We start from the raw sequence: 17,217 nt of genomic DNA on the forward strand, positions 1-17,217 counted from the left end.
TGTGTTTCCGTAGCATGCTCTCTGTTGCAGTCTGTACCTGTGCTGGTGGACGTGGAGTCAGCAGCTGTCACTGCAACAGCTCTCAGGAGCAGGTATGACTGTATGACTCTGTTACTGTAGATTACAGGCCCAATACTGACCCACAGCATTGAGAAGCATGAACAGAGACTCTCTCTCTTTCCCTGACAGCAGGAATGCTTCACAAAACTAGTTTGGACTGGCTCCAGGTTTGCTCTCAATCCAGTGACCAATGGCCAAAGGAAGACGAGGGGAGTTTTCAGGTCAGGAAACCCGCTTGAAAACAGTCATTATTTTATTGTAATTCCCAAATTTGGTGATGCAAATGATGTAGAAATTACACATTTTAACCTTAAATAAGTAAATACGGTCAGTTTTGATTTCAGAGCAGTCTGAATGCAGCCTCTTAAAGGGGACCTATAATGCCCCTTTTACAAGATGTAATATAAGTGTCTGGTGTCCCCAGAATGTGTCTGTGAAGTTTCAGCTCAAAATACCCCACAGATCATTTATTATAGCTTGTCAAATTTGCCCCTATTTGGGTGTGAACAAAAACATGCCGTTTTTGTGTGTCCCTTTAAATGCAAATGAGCTGCTGCTCCCATCCCTCTTTCCAGAAGAGGGCGGAGCTTTAACAGCTCATGCTTCGGTTGCTCAACAACAACAAAGCTGGAGAATCTCACGCAGCCAAAATGACAATTGTCAGTAACGGTGTTCAGCCTTACATTGTTCAAACCGGAGTCGGACACTGATAGAGAGACTCAGGAAGAAGTTACAACTTTTAGAAACTGCAACTGGACATTTCTGAATGGCTAGTGGATAAATTTATGTAGTTGCTGTGGAGTTGATTCAACTCATCGACTAGCATGTGCCGTCATGTTAATCTTTTGTGCAAATCCAACGTTGAACTGACCCTCGTTTGTGAAGCAGTCCGGCGTAAGATGACGGCATGGCAACAACACTCTACTACAACAACTCTTCCTCTTCTCAAAAGCAGCCCAACATGGCCTCACTCCCTTTGTTGCATGTTCTCGGGGGCGGGGTTTATGTAAATATTAGGGTTAGTGATGTCACTAATCTGGGAAGAAGCTTGTTGTAGTCCCTATCAGCCATTTGTTGTAGTCCTTAAACAGTGAATTCTTTAAAAGAAAATATCTCCCTTTGCATTGAACTTTGAGCGTCATAACTGTGCACACGTTGTTTATGCAGCAACATTACACACTAACTAAAGTTAAAAACCCCTTTAATAAGGATGCAGAAATAAATACGACACTTATGTGTAAATAAAAATAAATGCATGTCACAGAGTCGAATAAGATTAAACATCTTTACTTGAACCGAAATACAGTGAAGAATTGTTCTCGTTTGTCTTGGAAGACAGAAGGTAATTTGCAAAGCTAATGACATTAACAATGCATACAAACATAACATGGTCATGTCATCAGCTAGATGTGTTTATCAACCGAGTTATAGACTGTACAATAATAGCCGTTTCCATTGCATGACAGTTTAAATGCAACTTCTTCCTAAGAATGACATTTAAGATCAAGCATATCTAAGAGAGAACAGAACTACAGGAAATATCATGTAAAATGCTTTTTCTCTTTTAAATGAACATCACTCAGAAAGCCCAACAGCTTGTTTTTCGTCGTCCACGATAATGTTACACTCCTAGTCTTGGATCATCTTGACGTCTTTGTGCTTCTGCCAAAGGGATTCTCTTTCTCTCTCCCCCCACGCTGTTCATTGTTCTTCCGAAGAACATTTAAACCTCCTGAGGGGGAAATTCAGCGGAGCTGCAGTTCATGATTTGTTGCCTTTGTACGCAGTGAGCTCAGTGGAGCGCTGCATCATGTCAAAGCACACTGGCATCTCCGTGGCTCTCCACCTCAACGGCGCTACAATAATATTCCTCCCTCGCGTTCACCCCTTCACACTTTGATGGGCAAACACTGCCCGACACTCGCCAACCCTTTCCCAACAAGTATACACAGCAATGTCAAACCAACATTTTGTTTGTGCAAAGGCAACATTTTGTTTATGAGAATATAACAACAATAAAACAAAGCAACAACTAAAAAAAAACAGTCTCAGCCAAAAAATGAAAAACAAACAAACAAAAAAAAAAGTACAATAGTGCAATTTCTCAGTTTAATGAACCTCTTCTCCTCCTTGGGTTGTCCGTGTGGTTTTTCCAAGGACAGTTAGTGGCGGTTCCGTTTCGTGTTGCTCCTGCCTGAATTTGCTCTGCTCTGCAAAATCTGGTCCCAGCGCTGGCAAACACATAAAAACATTAGTCACTTCCCATTGCCCTCTGCATCAGGGGCCTCTTTCCATATGCTCATGCAAAGGGTCTACAGTGTTATATTTTATGTCAGCAGGTCATAGACAGAAATTAACAACACTTTATTCCATGCTAAAGTCTGCAGAATAAAAACGTATTTCCTACCCAGATGTTATGGCCAAAAACACACATTATATGTATATATACACATATTATATAACAAAATTGTCTATATATATATATATATTTCCTTGCTAGATATTATAATATATATTTAAGTTTTTGGACACTTAAAAAGATATGAATGTCATTATATTATGTAAAATTACATTAGATTAGATTATTTTATATTAGATGTTAGTAAGGTTTGAATTGAGAAAACTCATATATATATATATATATATGACATCCAAAGTATGTAAGGCAGTACAACTAGATCTCTTTTATTGAATCCAAAAGGTTTTAATTATATTTTGCTATGTATAAAGGTATTTTAAAGATTCTGAAGTGTCATACGGTTTAACCGTCCAAAGGCCAATACAGCCATTTCATTTGTGATTAAAATATCTTAAAATGTAATAAATGTATATATTTTTTATTCTGGCATTATTTTATAACATCGTATATCAACATAGTGCAACATGGTATTAAAATTATGTGTAGAAGTCGTTGCTTTGTTATGGAGAAAGAATGTCCGGAAAAATGAATTTCATTGATGTCATTCGGAGTAACCAATATAAAGAGACCATTTTGGATCAAGTCATGCGGCCAACATCATGTGACAGGATGCAACATCATTCAGACACCTGCAAAGGACCACATGGTCGTGAAGCAAAGTAACTAAATCTCTCTTAACTGTTTGAAAAATTCATGTTTTCACTTGCTCATACGCATGTCCCGAAACATCAGGTCATTCGGTACAACCGCTATAAAACATGGAAAATGTTGTAATATTTTAAAAACTAAATGTACTAAATAAAAAATATAAAGTCTAGATATCAGCCTGTTAGCATTGTTTAAAAATATCGTCATTCGGTATAACCAAAAGTGTCATTCGGTAAAACCAAAATTTTGGTTAAACCGAATGACTTTTTTGGTGACAAATTTTGTCCATCTTGTAGACAATGACAAAAGCTGTGTTAATTGATTATAAAAACCACATAATCTCATTGTTGACACTTAATAAAACTTCAAAATCATATTATATGTTTTTTTAAAAACCTTATTCGTCAATGACCCATGTATGTATGTATGTATGTGTGTGTATATATATATATATATATTTATTTAGATTTTTTTTCAAGGAAATTTAGCAAGGAAATCGGCTCATAAAAGTACAATCAAGCACTATTTGTTTGCAGACACTACTTGATTTTATATTTTGCATTTTATGCAATGGCATTTAGACATTTTAAGCATAAGTGTCCAAATACTTTTTGGGCTGCACTTTAATGTGGGGCATATGTTATTTCCATGTTTTCACACCTTCACTTTCCGTCCCATTTTGTCTTTCCACTTCTGTGCAATGGATCCATCAATGAGCAGCAGTCTGTTGGAGAAATGATTGATTATGAGAACAGGAATATAATCCACAAAATCCTCATCACATACTGTAAATTAAGCTTTACCTGGACCTTTCCTCGTTTTCATAACCCATGATGATGTATTCCTCATTGGCTATTAGTGGAGGACACAGACACCCAGAGCTGTAATACAGAGTGACGATGTCTCGAGGGATGTTGACCAGAGAAGACTTCAGAACGTCTTTGACCTCGACAATGGCGCTCAGGTCATGATTTCTAGTCTTTATCTCTTTCACTCTTGCCCGGATGACTGCAAAGAGGAACAATGAAAGTGTGTCCAGCATTATATATAGTACTTTCAGTTTAGGAAAGAAAGAAAATGTGTAAGAAACACAAAGCAAACAAAAACACAGTAGTTTGAGACTGTCGAGAACTTAACACAAGGTAAACTGCAAAATACCATCCAGGTCTTACCATAATTGTAATTGTTCTTTGAATATGTCTTTTGAGCAAGTCTCACAGACTTGCATTTGCACCGATCTGTAAAAGTAAAGGTATTATGTTGAGAAATATTAATTGTATATCTAAACAGCAAAATAGACTATAAAGCACTTTTATGCAGTGTTAAACATATTTGCATGTTATCAAATATTCATTCTGACTTATGCATTAAAACTAAATTAAACATTCATATAAATACTGTAAACAGTAATGATATTTAAATAGTAAACCATTAGCTCCTTTGCAGTTGGAATTGTGTGAATCCATCGGGAAGTCTGGGTTTCCCTCTGTACAAGAACCAGAACTGAGTTTAATGTTCAACTTGCATTTCAATCTTTTCTTGATCTAAACTATCTAGTCTGGACACAGAAATAAACCTCCTTAAATTTGCAATATGAAACAAACTTTTAAATAATAATAATAATAATCTTACCAGGGTTACATTTTGAAGGGTCTTGATAGTAAGGATTATCTTTAGGGAAGAAATGTTCAAGGATTATTTTCATAGAATTATTGATAATGATTATAGATATTAGAAATACTATAATACAGTATGTATTATAAACTCTACATACAATTAATGATTAATAAAATATTTGAATATATATATATATATATATATATATATATATATTGTGAATCCATGTAAATTGAGCCACTCTGGACACGGAGATGACTGTCAAAAATGCTGAATTCACCTTGAATTCAGTCTAATATAATATAATATCAAATAATATAATATAATCACTACAGTATATAAATATATTATAAACTGGTCAACTTTTTGACATTAAAACTACAAAGAAAAGTGATCCAATTTACCTAAACTCATCCTATATAATAATATAATATAATATAATAAACATTATTTTAATATTTACATATTACATACTATGCATACAATAAAACCTGTATCTACTTATAAGTAAATTTATAGGGTACATTTGTGTAAATTGGGTCACTTTTTGACACTGAGATGACTGTCAAAAGAATCCCAATTTACCGTATATGACAATAATTATTACTACTAATAATAATAATACATAAAATAAATTAATAAATAACATAAATCATAAATGACCTGGCCCATCTGCCTTGACTATGGCCTCAGGTGAGATGCAGACTCCTCGGTCGTACACGGGAAGCTCCTCGCAGGCCAGACTCTCCGGCCACGTATGGTTGTACTTCTTCATGACCGGCTCGCAGCCGCACTTGGCCCGCTCACACACGGACTTGCAGGGTTTGATGGGGTCGTGCTGGAAGTCGATGGTGCATATGGGCGCGTACATGGCGCACAGGAAGAACAGTAGGTCCGGGCTGCACTGGGTGCCCAGGAGCCCCTCGAACTGCTCGATGGCGAGCACGGCGTTGGCCTGTGTGCTGTGATGGAGGTGGTTGGGCATCTTGGTCATGTTCCACGGCATGGACCTGCACATGGGGATACGGATGGGCTCGCAGGACGCGGCCGCGGTGCCTCGGGGGATCTCCAGAAGACAGGCGATGGCCAGGACGCAGATGAACATCTCGTAGGAAAACATCTTTTTTATTTTTGTGATAAAAACACAGTTGAGAGAAGCAGCTAGATATAATTCACCAAGGACATGCGGAGATCTTCTGGAGAGCTGGAGACTCTTGCGCGTAAAAGCTCCCCCAAAACAAAGTTTCTCAAACTAACTTCACCATACTGAAGTACTGCATCAGAAACACGGATAACAAAAGCTCATCTTTTTAAACTCTCGCTGAAACGGAGGTGAAAAAATAAAAATAAATTCTCTCGTTGGGTTCCTCGCTTCAGGACCGCGCTGACGAAACTGATCTCTCCTTCAGCTCCTGCTGACAGAAAGCGACTGGAAGCAGCTGGAGGAGGAGGAATAAGAGGAGGTGGGCTGGGGACAAGAAGCAGCCCACCTCCTTCTCCATCACTTCAGTCTCCTGTTGCGCCATCAAACACACGACTGTTGACTTACTGCTGCCGTAAATTACTTTAGCCAAGACAAAAGCGCTATTTGAATAAGTAAAATAGTACATAAATAGAGTTGTGGACATAAGGAGGTGTTAATTTAAAAGCAGACCTCTAATCAACATCGGTCTGTGTTGATTAGGGGACTACAATGAGGTAAAAACAATTAGAACTCACACTTCACATGTTCTTGTAGTGCATTTACAAAAGTACGTGCTGACTATGAACTGTTTTGCGGAGCATAATATTATGTTAGCCATAGAAATGTTTGACTTCATAATATTTGGAGACATCTCGCCGTATTGCTAATAAAATTGCATCTTTATGATAAAATTTAAGGGCATAATTTTTTATTAAAATATTATAGGCCTACATCTGTTTAATCATGAAACTCGTTGGCTAACCAGGAAGGCTAATTTGCCTAGGAATGTTTTTAGCATAGCAGTGTTTGATTTGCGAGTAAAATGAGTGTGTTGCTAATGTGTTGTGAGTGTTTAACGTTAATTTCGTGTTTTACAAGTACACATTTATAGCTCAGACATGATTCTTGGGAAAAAAAAAAAAAAAAAAATCTAGTTGCTAGCAAGTTACTACAGGAAAACTACAACTACCATAAGGATGCGAGCACGTTCTTAACTCAGGAGAAGACCGTTTGTAGTCTTTATCTAGAAAGTTTTTAGCAGCATCTCTGTATGTGATTGATGTTGCACAACAAAATGTAAAAGAACGTTCAAGAAATGTTGATTACCTTAATTTACTCATAAATCGAAAAACTGCTATGCTAAAAACCCATTAGAAACTCCCGCGGGAACTCGTGGCTCAAAAATGCTAATTCTCTTCTGGGTTTTGGCACTATAAACAGCTGTATTGAGCAAATTCATGAAGTGATATCTGTCCACCAGGAGATATAATCCCAGACATAATGTTGCTATGCACCAAATATATCAATATGTTGAGAGAGGGAGACATGAATCTAGAAAAGCTATAGCAAATCCTATATAGCATAATAGCATATCATGCATGACACAGCACTCAATTAAACAATTTACTTGTCGTTACACCTGAGGAAATATGATTTTTTTTTTTTTTTCCCCCTCAGCAGCAACATAATTTGGTTTAATCTCTATGCCAAAAAGGGTCAAGTACAACTTAAATGTGAAGCTAAAAAGCATAAACTAAAGGTAAAAACAAGTCCATAAAAGTAGCAAAATATACAGCCTTTTAAAACTTTGTGCCTTTTGGCTCCGTTTCTTTGAGAAGATTTAGATGAGCAGCCTCAGATCAAAGAATTTCAGCAATGTTCTTACAGCTTGGACAAATAGAATAGTAAAATGCTGTTTTAGAAGCCGTTTTTCATACTCCTGCATAATACATTGTCAAAATCACAGATGCAACCTGTTATAGGGTTCCCCCACTTTTTGACAAATGAATTTCCATGACTTTAAAAGTTGCCTGTGACTTCTGGAAAATGATTTTTATTATTAATAAAAATACAATTAAAAAGAATTTATTCATAAATAATTGGGAAAAATATGTGAAATCAGTTGACTTATTAAAAAAGAAAAAAAATTTTTTTCCTGATTTTTCATCAGAACCCTGCTGGCTGTAATTATTATCTAAAAGATACATTTATATCACTAAACAGAATTAAAGTGGACCAGTCAAACTGCATATGACCTGATGTTTATTCATGTTATGGAAGATACATTGTCATTTCCAAAAAATCCAAAACATATAAAACCGTTTAAGGGAGAGGAGGGGGGGAACAACTGATAAACATTCAATAAATATGTAAGAATGTTTATTATAGCTCACAGACAGGTACAATGGAGTGTCAATGCCACAAGGCATCATGAAAGTTAGTTAAAAAATTATACTATGCTTTGTACAAACAACACTAGGTTGCTTTTATAACATGTAGTTATGCACAATTCTGCCTTTTCAATCCAAATGAGATGTTATATCTATCAATTTGGCAAGTATGTCAAAGAAACACAAAGTGTAATGAAAAATAAATGCAAATTCACAGGGAGGGAGAGAGAGAGAGAAAGCACGCAGTAACCCACACAGATTAGATCTAGAACAACATCAAAAAAAGAATCACTGTTTCATAGAGGCATCTGTTATCGCAACAAGCATTTTAGCATGATGTAGAGTTTTTAACAATTCACCCTTGCCCTCCCCCCATGTCCCACCACACACAATTAACTATTTAATGTGTTTGTTTCCAAGTTTAACCATTGCAAATTAAAACACAAACCAAAAAAAAAAAAAAAAGAAAAAAAAAAAGGTAATTAGTGTCACTAGTCCCTGGGATCAAATTCGATTATTGTAAGTGGACAATAAACAAATCATTTTTTTCCTTTTTTCCCTCTTTATTCAGTGTTATAAAAGATTTGATCCCATTAAAAGTCTTGAACTGGTAAGACTATAACATTGGAGAATCCTACAGAGGAATATGGAATGAGGGTTGAAGTATCCGCCCCTCGAGTGCTCTTCACACAGGAACTCTTACGCGGATGAAGACACAGACTGCTTGTATACGGCATGGTAGGCATTCCGGAGCAGGACATATGGGAAGCAGGATTCCAAGAGGTCCATGGTGAGGAATGGTGATTCTTGAACGATCTGGACAAAAACAATAACTTTCAGAACAGATCTCAGGGTGATTGGGACGTTCTGCTGAAACTGACACGCGTGGGCTCAGTCCAACTCCTCCTAGCTTTCCATTACAGCCTAATTCAGTGCATCCTGCAGATTACACTTCAAAGAGTTAAAAATCCCATGGACAAATCCCCCACAAGCCTTACAGATCAAAAGAGCTGTGTGACTCTCAAACACAAACAACAGAAACAGTCCTTAGCACATTTTCCCAGTCATCAGATGGACTAAAAGATGGAAATATGGAGAAATAGAGCGCACCAAAGTTGCAGCCCACTTTTTCAGTTGGCTTGGTTCTTTGAAGTATTTTTCCCATTCATTTTTTCCATAGTGATTTCAAAACATTCTTTAGTTCTAAGCCTTGAACCAAACCGATCCAATCTGAGATCAATCATAATATTGCAGCATTTGGTTTATGAAAACAAGAAAGACAAGACTGTACTTCACATCATTTATGAAAGAATGAACTACTCATACCATAAACACTTCAACATTATGATATAAAACTACTGACTTCAGTCATTGATAAGCATAAAAACTGTTTAAATTGCTACTGTAAATTTTTCTATTTGAAAAAAAAAAAAAAAAAAAATATATATATATATATATATATATATATATATATATATATATATATATATATATATATATATATATATATTACAATTTAAAATAATGGTTTTCTATTTTAATATACTTTAAAATATAATTTATTTCTGTGATGCAAAGCTGAATTTTCATCATCATTACTCCAGTCTTCAGTGTCACATGATCCTTCAGAAATCATTCTAATATGCTGATTTATTATCAATGTTGGAAACAGTTGTGCTGCTTAATATTTTTTTTTTTTTATAACCTGTGATACTTTTTCAGGATTCTTTGATGAATAAAAAGCTAAAAAAGAACAGCATTTATTTAAAATAGAAATCTTTTGTAACAATATACACTACTGTTAAAAAGTTTGGGGTCAGCAATTTTTTTTTTTTTAAGAAATTAATACTTTTATTCAGCAAGGATGTGTTAAATTGATAAGAAGTGATAGTAAAGCTTTATATTGTTAGAAAAGATTTATATTTTGAATATTTTTTTATTTATTTTTTTTACTTTTTATTCATCAATGAATCCTGAAAAAAATATCACAGGTTCCAAAAAAATTATTAAACAGCACAACTGTTTCCAACATTGATAATAACTGAGTATCAAATCAGTATATTAGAATGATTTCTGAAGGATCATGTGACACTGAAGACTGGAGTAATGATGCTGATAATTCAGCTTTGCATCACAAAAATAAATTACATTTCAAAGTATATTAAAATAGAAAACCATTATTTTAAATTGTAATAATATTTCACAATACTACTGTTTTATTCTGTATTTTTGATCAAATAAATGCTGGCTTGATGAGCATAAGGGTGTGCTCACATTAGGCACGAGCGCGATTGTCCCCCCTCCCCACTCCCCTGCTGGCCTGCACTCACACTACACTTAACATTCCAGGCCGGAGCACGCTTACGTCATATACGATGCAACTTTTTGAATGGAAGAAAACGAGAAGAAATGCACTTTCGCTAAGATACTGCCTAATATAGGCTATTTATAATTTATGCCGAGCAGCGATTTTCACTCGCACGTATCAGAGGATTATTACAAAGGCAGCTGACGTTAATGGAGGAATTTGCAGCTTTACTCGCAAACTACAATTCCTGTTCATCAATAAGGTGAGAATCAGATCCGTTATAAACCCAAATACACTCAAATTAATTACATGAATTGATAAGTGTACTATCAGAGTAGTAATAAAGATGTTTGCCGTCGTAATGATGACAGTAGTACACACAAAAGTAGTAACCGTCCCGTGCTCAGGCACGGTTAGCGCTCACACTGGATGCGAACCTCGCTCGAGCCCAACCGAACCGCGCTCTGGCCCACCGCTTCCAAGCGTCAGCTAAACGAACCGCGCCCGGGCACGGAACAGAGCGATCACACTAGTCGAACGACCAATTTGGGGGTCAAATGTGCTCGGGCACGGTTCAGAGCGCCTAGTGTGAGTACACCCTAAGACACTTCTTTAAAAAACATTAAAAATAGTAATGTGTCCTAACTTTTGGATATATATATATATATATATATATATATATATATATATACACACACACACACACACACACACACACGCACACACTTTAATCTACATATTTTAGCGTCAGCAATGAGCTCCATTTTTTAAAGTGTGCGTGTGCGTAAAATGCGCTAGGGAACCCGCAATGAATCAAAAACATCAAATAAAGCAAAATGACACGGAATTAAAACAGTGTAGTAGTCATTAGGTGCCACGTTTGTTACAGCAGCATTGCGGAGATCTCAAACAGATTAATTAGCAGAAGTTATTACTCCTCCACCTGCGTGTGATGTTATTAATGACAGTCCTGTATTGTTTAACAAATGTGGTTTCAAATGACAGAGGTGCGACTATGTTACTACGGTTTCAGGAAACAGTCATGACTAGTTGGATAATTTTCAATGATGCATTGTAATAGTTAATAGGCCTACATTATCATTAAAAATTGATGTCTACTTCTGCAACTCCACTGTTGCACACCATCATGAACCGCTCTCTCTTGTAACTGAGGTGTGGATTCACTCACCATGTCCAGAAGCAGGTAAACAGACTCCCTGTTTCGTGTAGTGGTTTTATCCGTCTCCTGTCCAATCTTCAGCAGGCTGGAGGAGGCGAGCTGTGTGTGGGAGGGAATTACAGGATTTTAGCAAGCTGCATAGTTCCCCAGTGAGAGTTGCATAAATTGAGTATTTATTGTTGATATGTTAATGTAAATTGTATGTTGCAGAGTAAAAGTATTGGAAAAGAAAAACCTGTAAGCCAGGATTTAGGATAATTACAGCTAATACTGTTACTTACGGCAAGAAACTCTTTCAGGCGATCCTCTATGCTGCCCTTGTGGATAGTGAACAGCGCAGCGGCAATCTGGTTTATCGCTTTAGCCAGACAGTGAATGTTGTTGCAGTGACCTTAAAAGATTTATAGAGAGTTAACACACATGATAAATGTCATGCACATTAAAACGCGTCGTTCCAGCGAACCGCAGTTCAAACAGCACAGATATAATCTGATTTCATTCGCAGCGGTTCAGCGCGAGTCTGAAATGTAAAAATTGGTACCTTCTATTGCGGGACTGTACTGTGACATCACGTTGCTGGCCAGGGTCGGCATGGAAACGGCCACGAAGACCATCAACAGGCAGGCGATCTTGTACTCTTCCTCTGGGCTAATATTTTCTGTTACAAACATGGAGAATTGAGTTCATGAATTTTCCTTAAGGTGACTCAGAGTACTGATGTGTTGCCATTGTGAGACGGCAGGGAAATCGCAGCGATTGCATTTCTCTCTCTGGACAGTGTCCGAAAATCTGCGTGAAGAGCCAAGAAAAACGGCGCTAATGTCCAAAAATTAACTCTTATTTATGTTATTAGCGCAACAGCATTTGGGAGTGATTCAATTAAGTCTAGTTTGAGTTGACTTGCTATTTAGATAGTAAACAGAAGACGTTTGGATTTAACCATCAGGGGAATAGAACAAAAACATCGGTGCTGGCCAAAAGGCCCTGGAGGGTCTGGGCTGCTCTGAGAAAATGAAAGCTGTTCACCGGAGAGCTTTGCTCAATTCGAGAAAACTGCTATGCGGTATGAGGTGTTTAAGTGCACAAGGCTCTTCTCAGGAAGCTGATTCCTCGAATGGGCTCTAATGCCTGATGAAGGTTTCAGAAGCAATGCTGGACAAATGCAGCTGAAAACAGCAGTGTGACGGAAGCTACTTTGAAACTAGCTTTGCAAATGACAGGATAATTTGAAGTAGTGGTTTAAGTTTGAACTTCTTACAAGGTTACACTCTAAAAAATAACTGTAAAAAGAAAAAAAATGAAACAAATTTACACAGTAAAATACCATTTTCCATCGAAACAGTCATATACCGTGAAAACAATGCATTCTGGGTAATATTATTAGTTGTTTTCGAGAAAGTAACCTATAGGCCTCTTTTCTTAAAATGACAAATATTACCCAAAATGCATTGTCTTAACAGTATATTACTTTTGTATATTACAATACATTCTGTATATTACAGTGCATTCTGGGTGATATTATTTGTCGTTTTTGAGAAAGTAGCCTATAGGCCTCTTTTCTTAAAACAACAAATATTACCCAAAATGCATCGTTTTTATGGTATATTACTGTTTCAACAGAAAACGGTATTTTATTGTGTAAATTTGTTTCGTTTTTTTACAGCGTGTAAATGATAACAATAGTGCAATTTAATTCTACATATGCTACCCTTCAAAAGTTTGGGGTCAGTAAGATTTTATAATTTAAAAAAAATAAATTTTATTTTTATTTGATCAAAAATACATAAAAAACAAAAATACATTTGAAATTTTAATGTTATTTGTTGAAAAAACAGTAAAAAAAAAAAAAAAGCAATATTCTTGAATATCATTGCAATTTAAAACAACCATTTTCTATTTTAAAATGTAATTTATTCTTGGGATGATGATGAAGCTGAATTTTCAGTCTTCAGTGTCACATGATCCTTCAGAAATCATTCTAATATGCTGATCTGCTGCTCAAGAAACATTTATTATTATCGATGATGGAAATTCTTGTGCTGCTTAATATTTTTGTGGAAACCGTAAAACCGTGAAATATTACTGATCCCAAACAGTAGTGTATACTAATACATTTTTGTAAAAATTAATAATACTTAATGTATTAAGAACAAAACCAACTGCACATAAGTATATTTACACTAAATGACCTAACAAAACTAAAAAGCATCCTAATTTATATAACCGAGTCAAAAACAGTGATAAACAGCAGCATTCAGTGTTTAATTAGGCCTAGTCAGGCCTAGTTCACACGTACACAGGTATTTTTATAAACACAGTTATTCCTCCTTTGTTTAATAAATAAATAAATAAATATTAAATAAAAAAAAATTCACCCCCCTCACAGTTGTCATGAAGAGTAAAATTAGCTATATAGACCAAAACCACATTTGTAACAAGCTGTAAACATGTTTTTTTCTGCTGTAAAGTTGGACATTTTAACATGGGGCTCAATGAGATTCTGCTCTCTTTTGGAGCCTGTCCCTAGCGGCCAGTCGATGAATTGCAGTTTAAACAGGGGGAGGTTGATGAAAACTCAAAAACACGCTATGAAGCCCTGTCAAGAGCATGCCAAACCAACAGGTGGCGATATAACCCTCATCGTAAAGCCATGTTGGCCAATTTTTTCCAGAAGCCTGGAGAAAAGGTTATTACCGGTTCCGGTTCATCACAAGCCAAAATCTCTGGTTTTACCATCTACATGACAACACTGCAACCAGAGTTTCTAAAAATCTTCACCCCGGCAGGAGTTTTCAAAAAAGTTCGGTTTCAGTGACCGGATACTGCGTTTGCACGTGAACAAACGGCCAAACCACACAGAAAAAGCTGCGGTTTTGAAAATACCCGCGTTCGTGTGGACAGGGCCTCAGTTTGATTGGCTGTAAAGCTGCATTAGTAGATCAGTGTGACAAAAAAATCTAATTGATGTAGCACTTTTTTGTCACATTACATTGTTACACAAAAAAGTAGCGCTACTGGCAAAGCGACGCTGTTTCGAATAGAGCAGAGTATTGTCACATGTCACTTTTAGTTAGCTACTCTTCAACACTGAAAACAGCAATCATGAGATACTAAAGTGCAGATCTGCTATGCACAGATATTTTTTATTATTTTTAACTCTTGAGGTTGTGGTTAAGATAGGCCTGGCCATGTGAGGTTTTAAACTTTCTTGTGAAATCATTCACCACAGAAATAATAAGACATGGTAAACTGATACTGTGACCAACATGAACATGGGTGTGGATGTAATGCATGTTTTCAAGTGTGTATTATAGCATGAGGTTACACCGTAATCACAGTGCAAGCAAGCATCCTAACGCTGCAGTACTTGACCAGATTGATCTAAAGCATGTGATACCACTTAACGTTTCAGCACAAACCAAACCATTTTTACAGCCAGCTAGCTTGATTCCAAGGTCTTAATACAGGGATTTCTGGTAAATCATTTGGCATAAAATGGTCTTAAGATGTGAGCACCAAAGTGCACTTTGGAAAAAAAAAAAAAAAAAAAAAAAAAAAATCTTGTTTAACATTTCTTTCAAGTGTGTGCACACCGACGTCACACTTTGGTAACTATGTATTTTGGGGCAAATGCTGATGAAAGGAGCAATCCAAAAGTGGACGTTCACCGTTCTAACAAATCTAGAGCAAAAACACCTGATGCATATCAGCACTTTCTTAGGAGGCCAAAACCAAAGAACTTCCAGTTACGGCATTTTATTTTCCTCTGACTGTGAAAAAAATTAGCCAGTTTATATATTGATGCCAAAAAAGATTTAACTTTTTGCATCTGGGATCAAATGGCCTGATGTGCACTGCCATTTCAAATGGTCTTAAATAACTTACCAGACTTCTGGGAAGACAGAGCCACAACCAGAGCAGGGTCGATCTCACAGGGCAGGCCTGCGGCAGAAGACAGCTCATACACGTTCATGGCCACCTGAGAAAAGGGAGAATTTCAGGTCCAGCGGCCCATTGTTACTGCCAACAGCAAGTCTGAACGTCACCTACCTTCATGTCAGTTTCACGAGGAATGTGGTCTTTGAAGTCTTCCACGGAGCTCACCAGGAAGGGAATGTGGCAGGACAGCACCTGGAGAAAAGGACACATCTGTGATTAGAGCTCATTTGTGCTAGAACATTTCCAAACAAAGGAATAGTTAACGGTCATCCTCATTCCAATGCCATATTATTTACTTTCTTCCTTCTAACAAAGTCAGAAGAATGTCTGAGCTGCTCTTTTCCTTACAATAATTGTGGACAGTGATTTATTGTGTCAAGCTCCAAAAAGCACACACAAAGCCATATGATATATATAAACTAGTGCTGTCAAATCTATTAATCACATCTAACATAAAAGTTTGTAAATATATAATGTGTACATACATATACATACCTACACACACACACGTATATATACACAAACTTTTACATTAGATGTGATTAATCGTAATTAAATCGATTTGACAGCACTTTGACAGCAAAAAATTTCAATTATCATTCACTATAAATCTTCTCTTACTGTAGCTCAAACTTGTCATGTGACACGTGACAACCAAACTTGATGCATCTTCAGGTGGCATATTTGAATCGGTGTAATTTTAGTATAATTTATATACTATAATAGTATTTATTAATATTTTGAATTAGCTTTCATTTTTATATTTTAAGTTTTCATTTTAATTTTAGTTTGAGTTTTAGTAATTGTCTTTTTTATTGTTTTTTTTAATATTTCTATTTAGCTTTAATTTATTTTTATTTCGGTTACAGTTTGTTTAATTTTAGTACTTTAACTTAAATGTTTATTTCAGTTTATTTTTAAAGTCAACATTTCTATTTTTTATTTTTGTCATATGGACAACTTAAATGCTGCTTTTTTGTCTTTTTTGGAGCTTGGCTGTACAAATCACCGCCCACATTTGCTGTATGGAAAAACAGCAGCTTGAACATTTTACCTAACATCTCCTTTTATGTTTCACGGTAGAAAAAAGTAATACACTGTTGGAATGAGCTAGATCTCAGCTATGAGATGTACAGCATCCTTCCATTGAGTTGAAGCGCTGTCCATGTGAGTGTGAGAGAAATGAGATGAGATGTCTGGATAACAACTCACATCTCTGAGAGCTTCCTGAGCCAGAGAGCGAAACGACAAAATCACGCCGATGATGGTCATCCGTTTCAGCACGCTGTCAACCGCTACAGAAATAGAAGACAAGTCATATTAATAACTTCCAAAAATAGGCCATTTTCGTCCTTTAGAACCACTAAAAATAGGTCTGCAGGTGGTGTGTATATGGGTCACATTCCTCAGACGAGATTTTTAAATTCCTGCTCACATTTGAGCTCAGTAATACAGGACTGTATGAGGACAAGCCATAACAAATACCACAAATAGCTCTGTGTAGAGGGTCCTGTCTGCCACGAGGGGTGCAGGGTGCGTGTTATTACAGCTCATACCACGACATTCCAAACAGCTATTGTCTAATACAGTGCTTCTCGACCTGTGGTAAGTGGACAGGACTGGAAAGGTAAAATTTTTAAAATATTCCAAATTTTTCAATTATAAAAATTGCCATTTTTAATTTTTTTGGTG

General features: G+C 36.4%; 2 protein-coding genes across 10 annotated transcripts in view; both read right to left on the reverse strand.

The window, feature by feature from the left end:
- Positions 1 to 1,331: 1,331 nt before the first annotated feature.
- frzb (frizzled related protein) lies at positions 1,332 to 6,211 on the reverse strand. 2 transcript variants are annotated; one of them, XM_051905256.1, is made up of 7 exons: positions 5,408 to 6,191; positions 4,760 to 4,798; positions 4,557 to 4,613; positions 4,300 to 4,365; positions 3,931 to 4,135; positions 3,788 to 3,851; positions 1,332 to 2,291 (listed from the first exon to the last, which is right to left on the reverse strand). In XM_051905256.1, exons 1-7 carry the CDS (start codon positions 5,862 to 5,864, stop codon positions 2,223 to 2,225), a joined length of 957 nt encoding a protein of 318 aa, XP_051761216.1. In that variant the 5' UTR covers positions 5,865 to 6,191; the 3' UTR covers positions 1,332 to 2,222. The 2 variants fall into 2 exon arrangements, with proteins under 2 accessions (XP_051761216.1, XP_051761217.1); XM_051905257.1 differs by lacking the exon at positions 4,557 to 4,613 and having other exon boundaries at positions 5,408 to 6,211.
- Positions 6,212 to 7,953: 1,742 nt separating this feature from the next.
- The window catches only part of nckap1 (NCK-associated protein 1), a 56,556-nt gene continuing 47,292 nt past the window's right edge, over positions 7,954 to 17,217 (reverse strand). For all 8 annotated transcript variants that reach the window (XM_051905248.1, XM_051905247.1, XM_051905250.1 and 5 more), the window contains 7 exons: positions 16,738 to 16,820; positions 15,637 to 15,717; positions 15,472 to 15,565; positions 12,128 to 12,244; positions 11,868 to 11,977; positions 11,596 to 11,685; positions 7,954 to 8,914 (listed from right to left, as the gene is read on the reverse strand). In XM_051905248.1, coding sequence (XP_051761208.1) covers positions 8,798 to 8,914; positions 11,596 to 11,685; positions 11,868 to 11,977; positions 12,128 to 12,244; positions 15,472 to 15,565; positions 15,637 to 15,717; positions 16,738 to 16,820 — 692 coding nt within the window. In that variant the 3' untranslated portion in view covers positions 7,954 to 8,797. The remainder of the gene's footprint in view (positions 8,915 to 11,595; positions 11,686 to 11,867; positions 11,978 to 12,127; positions 12,245 to 15,471; positions 15,566 to 15,636; positions 15,718 to 16,737; positions 16,821 to 17,217) is intronic.

This window comes from Ctenopharyngodon idella, chromosome 9, assembly GCF_019924925.1.
Source record: "Ctenopharyngodon idella isolate HZGC_01 chromosome 9, HZGC01, whole genome shotgun sequence".
In the NCBI taxonomy this organism is placed as follows: domain Eukaryota; kingdom Metazoa; phylum Chordata; class Actinopteri; order Cypriniformes; family Xenocyprididae; genus Ctenopharyngodon; species Ctenopharyngodon idella.

Excerpts from the sequence above, each read along its gene's own strand:
- frzb (XM_051905256.1), bottom strand. The coding sequence starts at position 5,864 with ATGTTTTCCTACGAGATGTTCATCTGCGTCCTGGCCATCGCCTGTCTT. Across the intron at positions 4,799-5,407 it reads AGTCAAGGCAGATGGGCCAG|ATAATCCTTACTATCAAGAC; the intron begins GTCATTTATGAT and ends TCTTCCCTAAAG. Across the intron at positions 4,366-4,556 it reads CAACTGCAAAGGAGCTAATG|ATCGGTGCAAATGCAAGTCT; the intron begins GTTTACTATTTA and ends TTACTTTTACAG.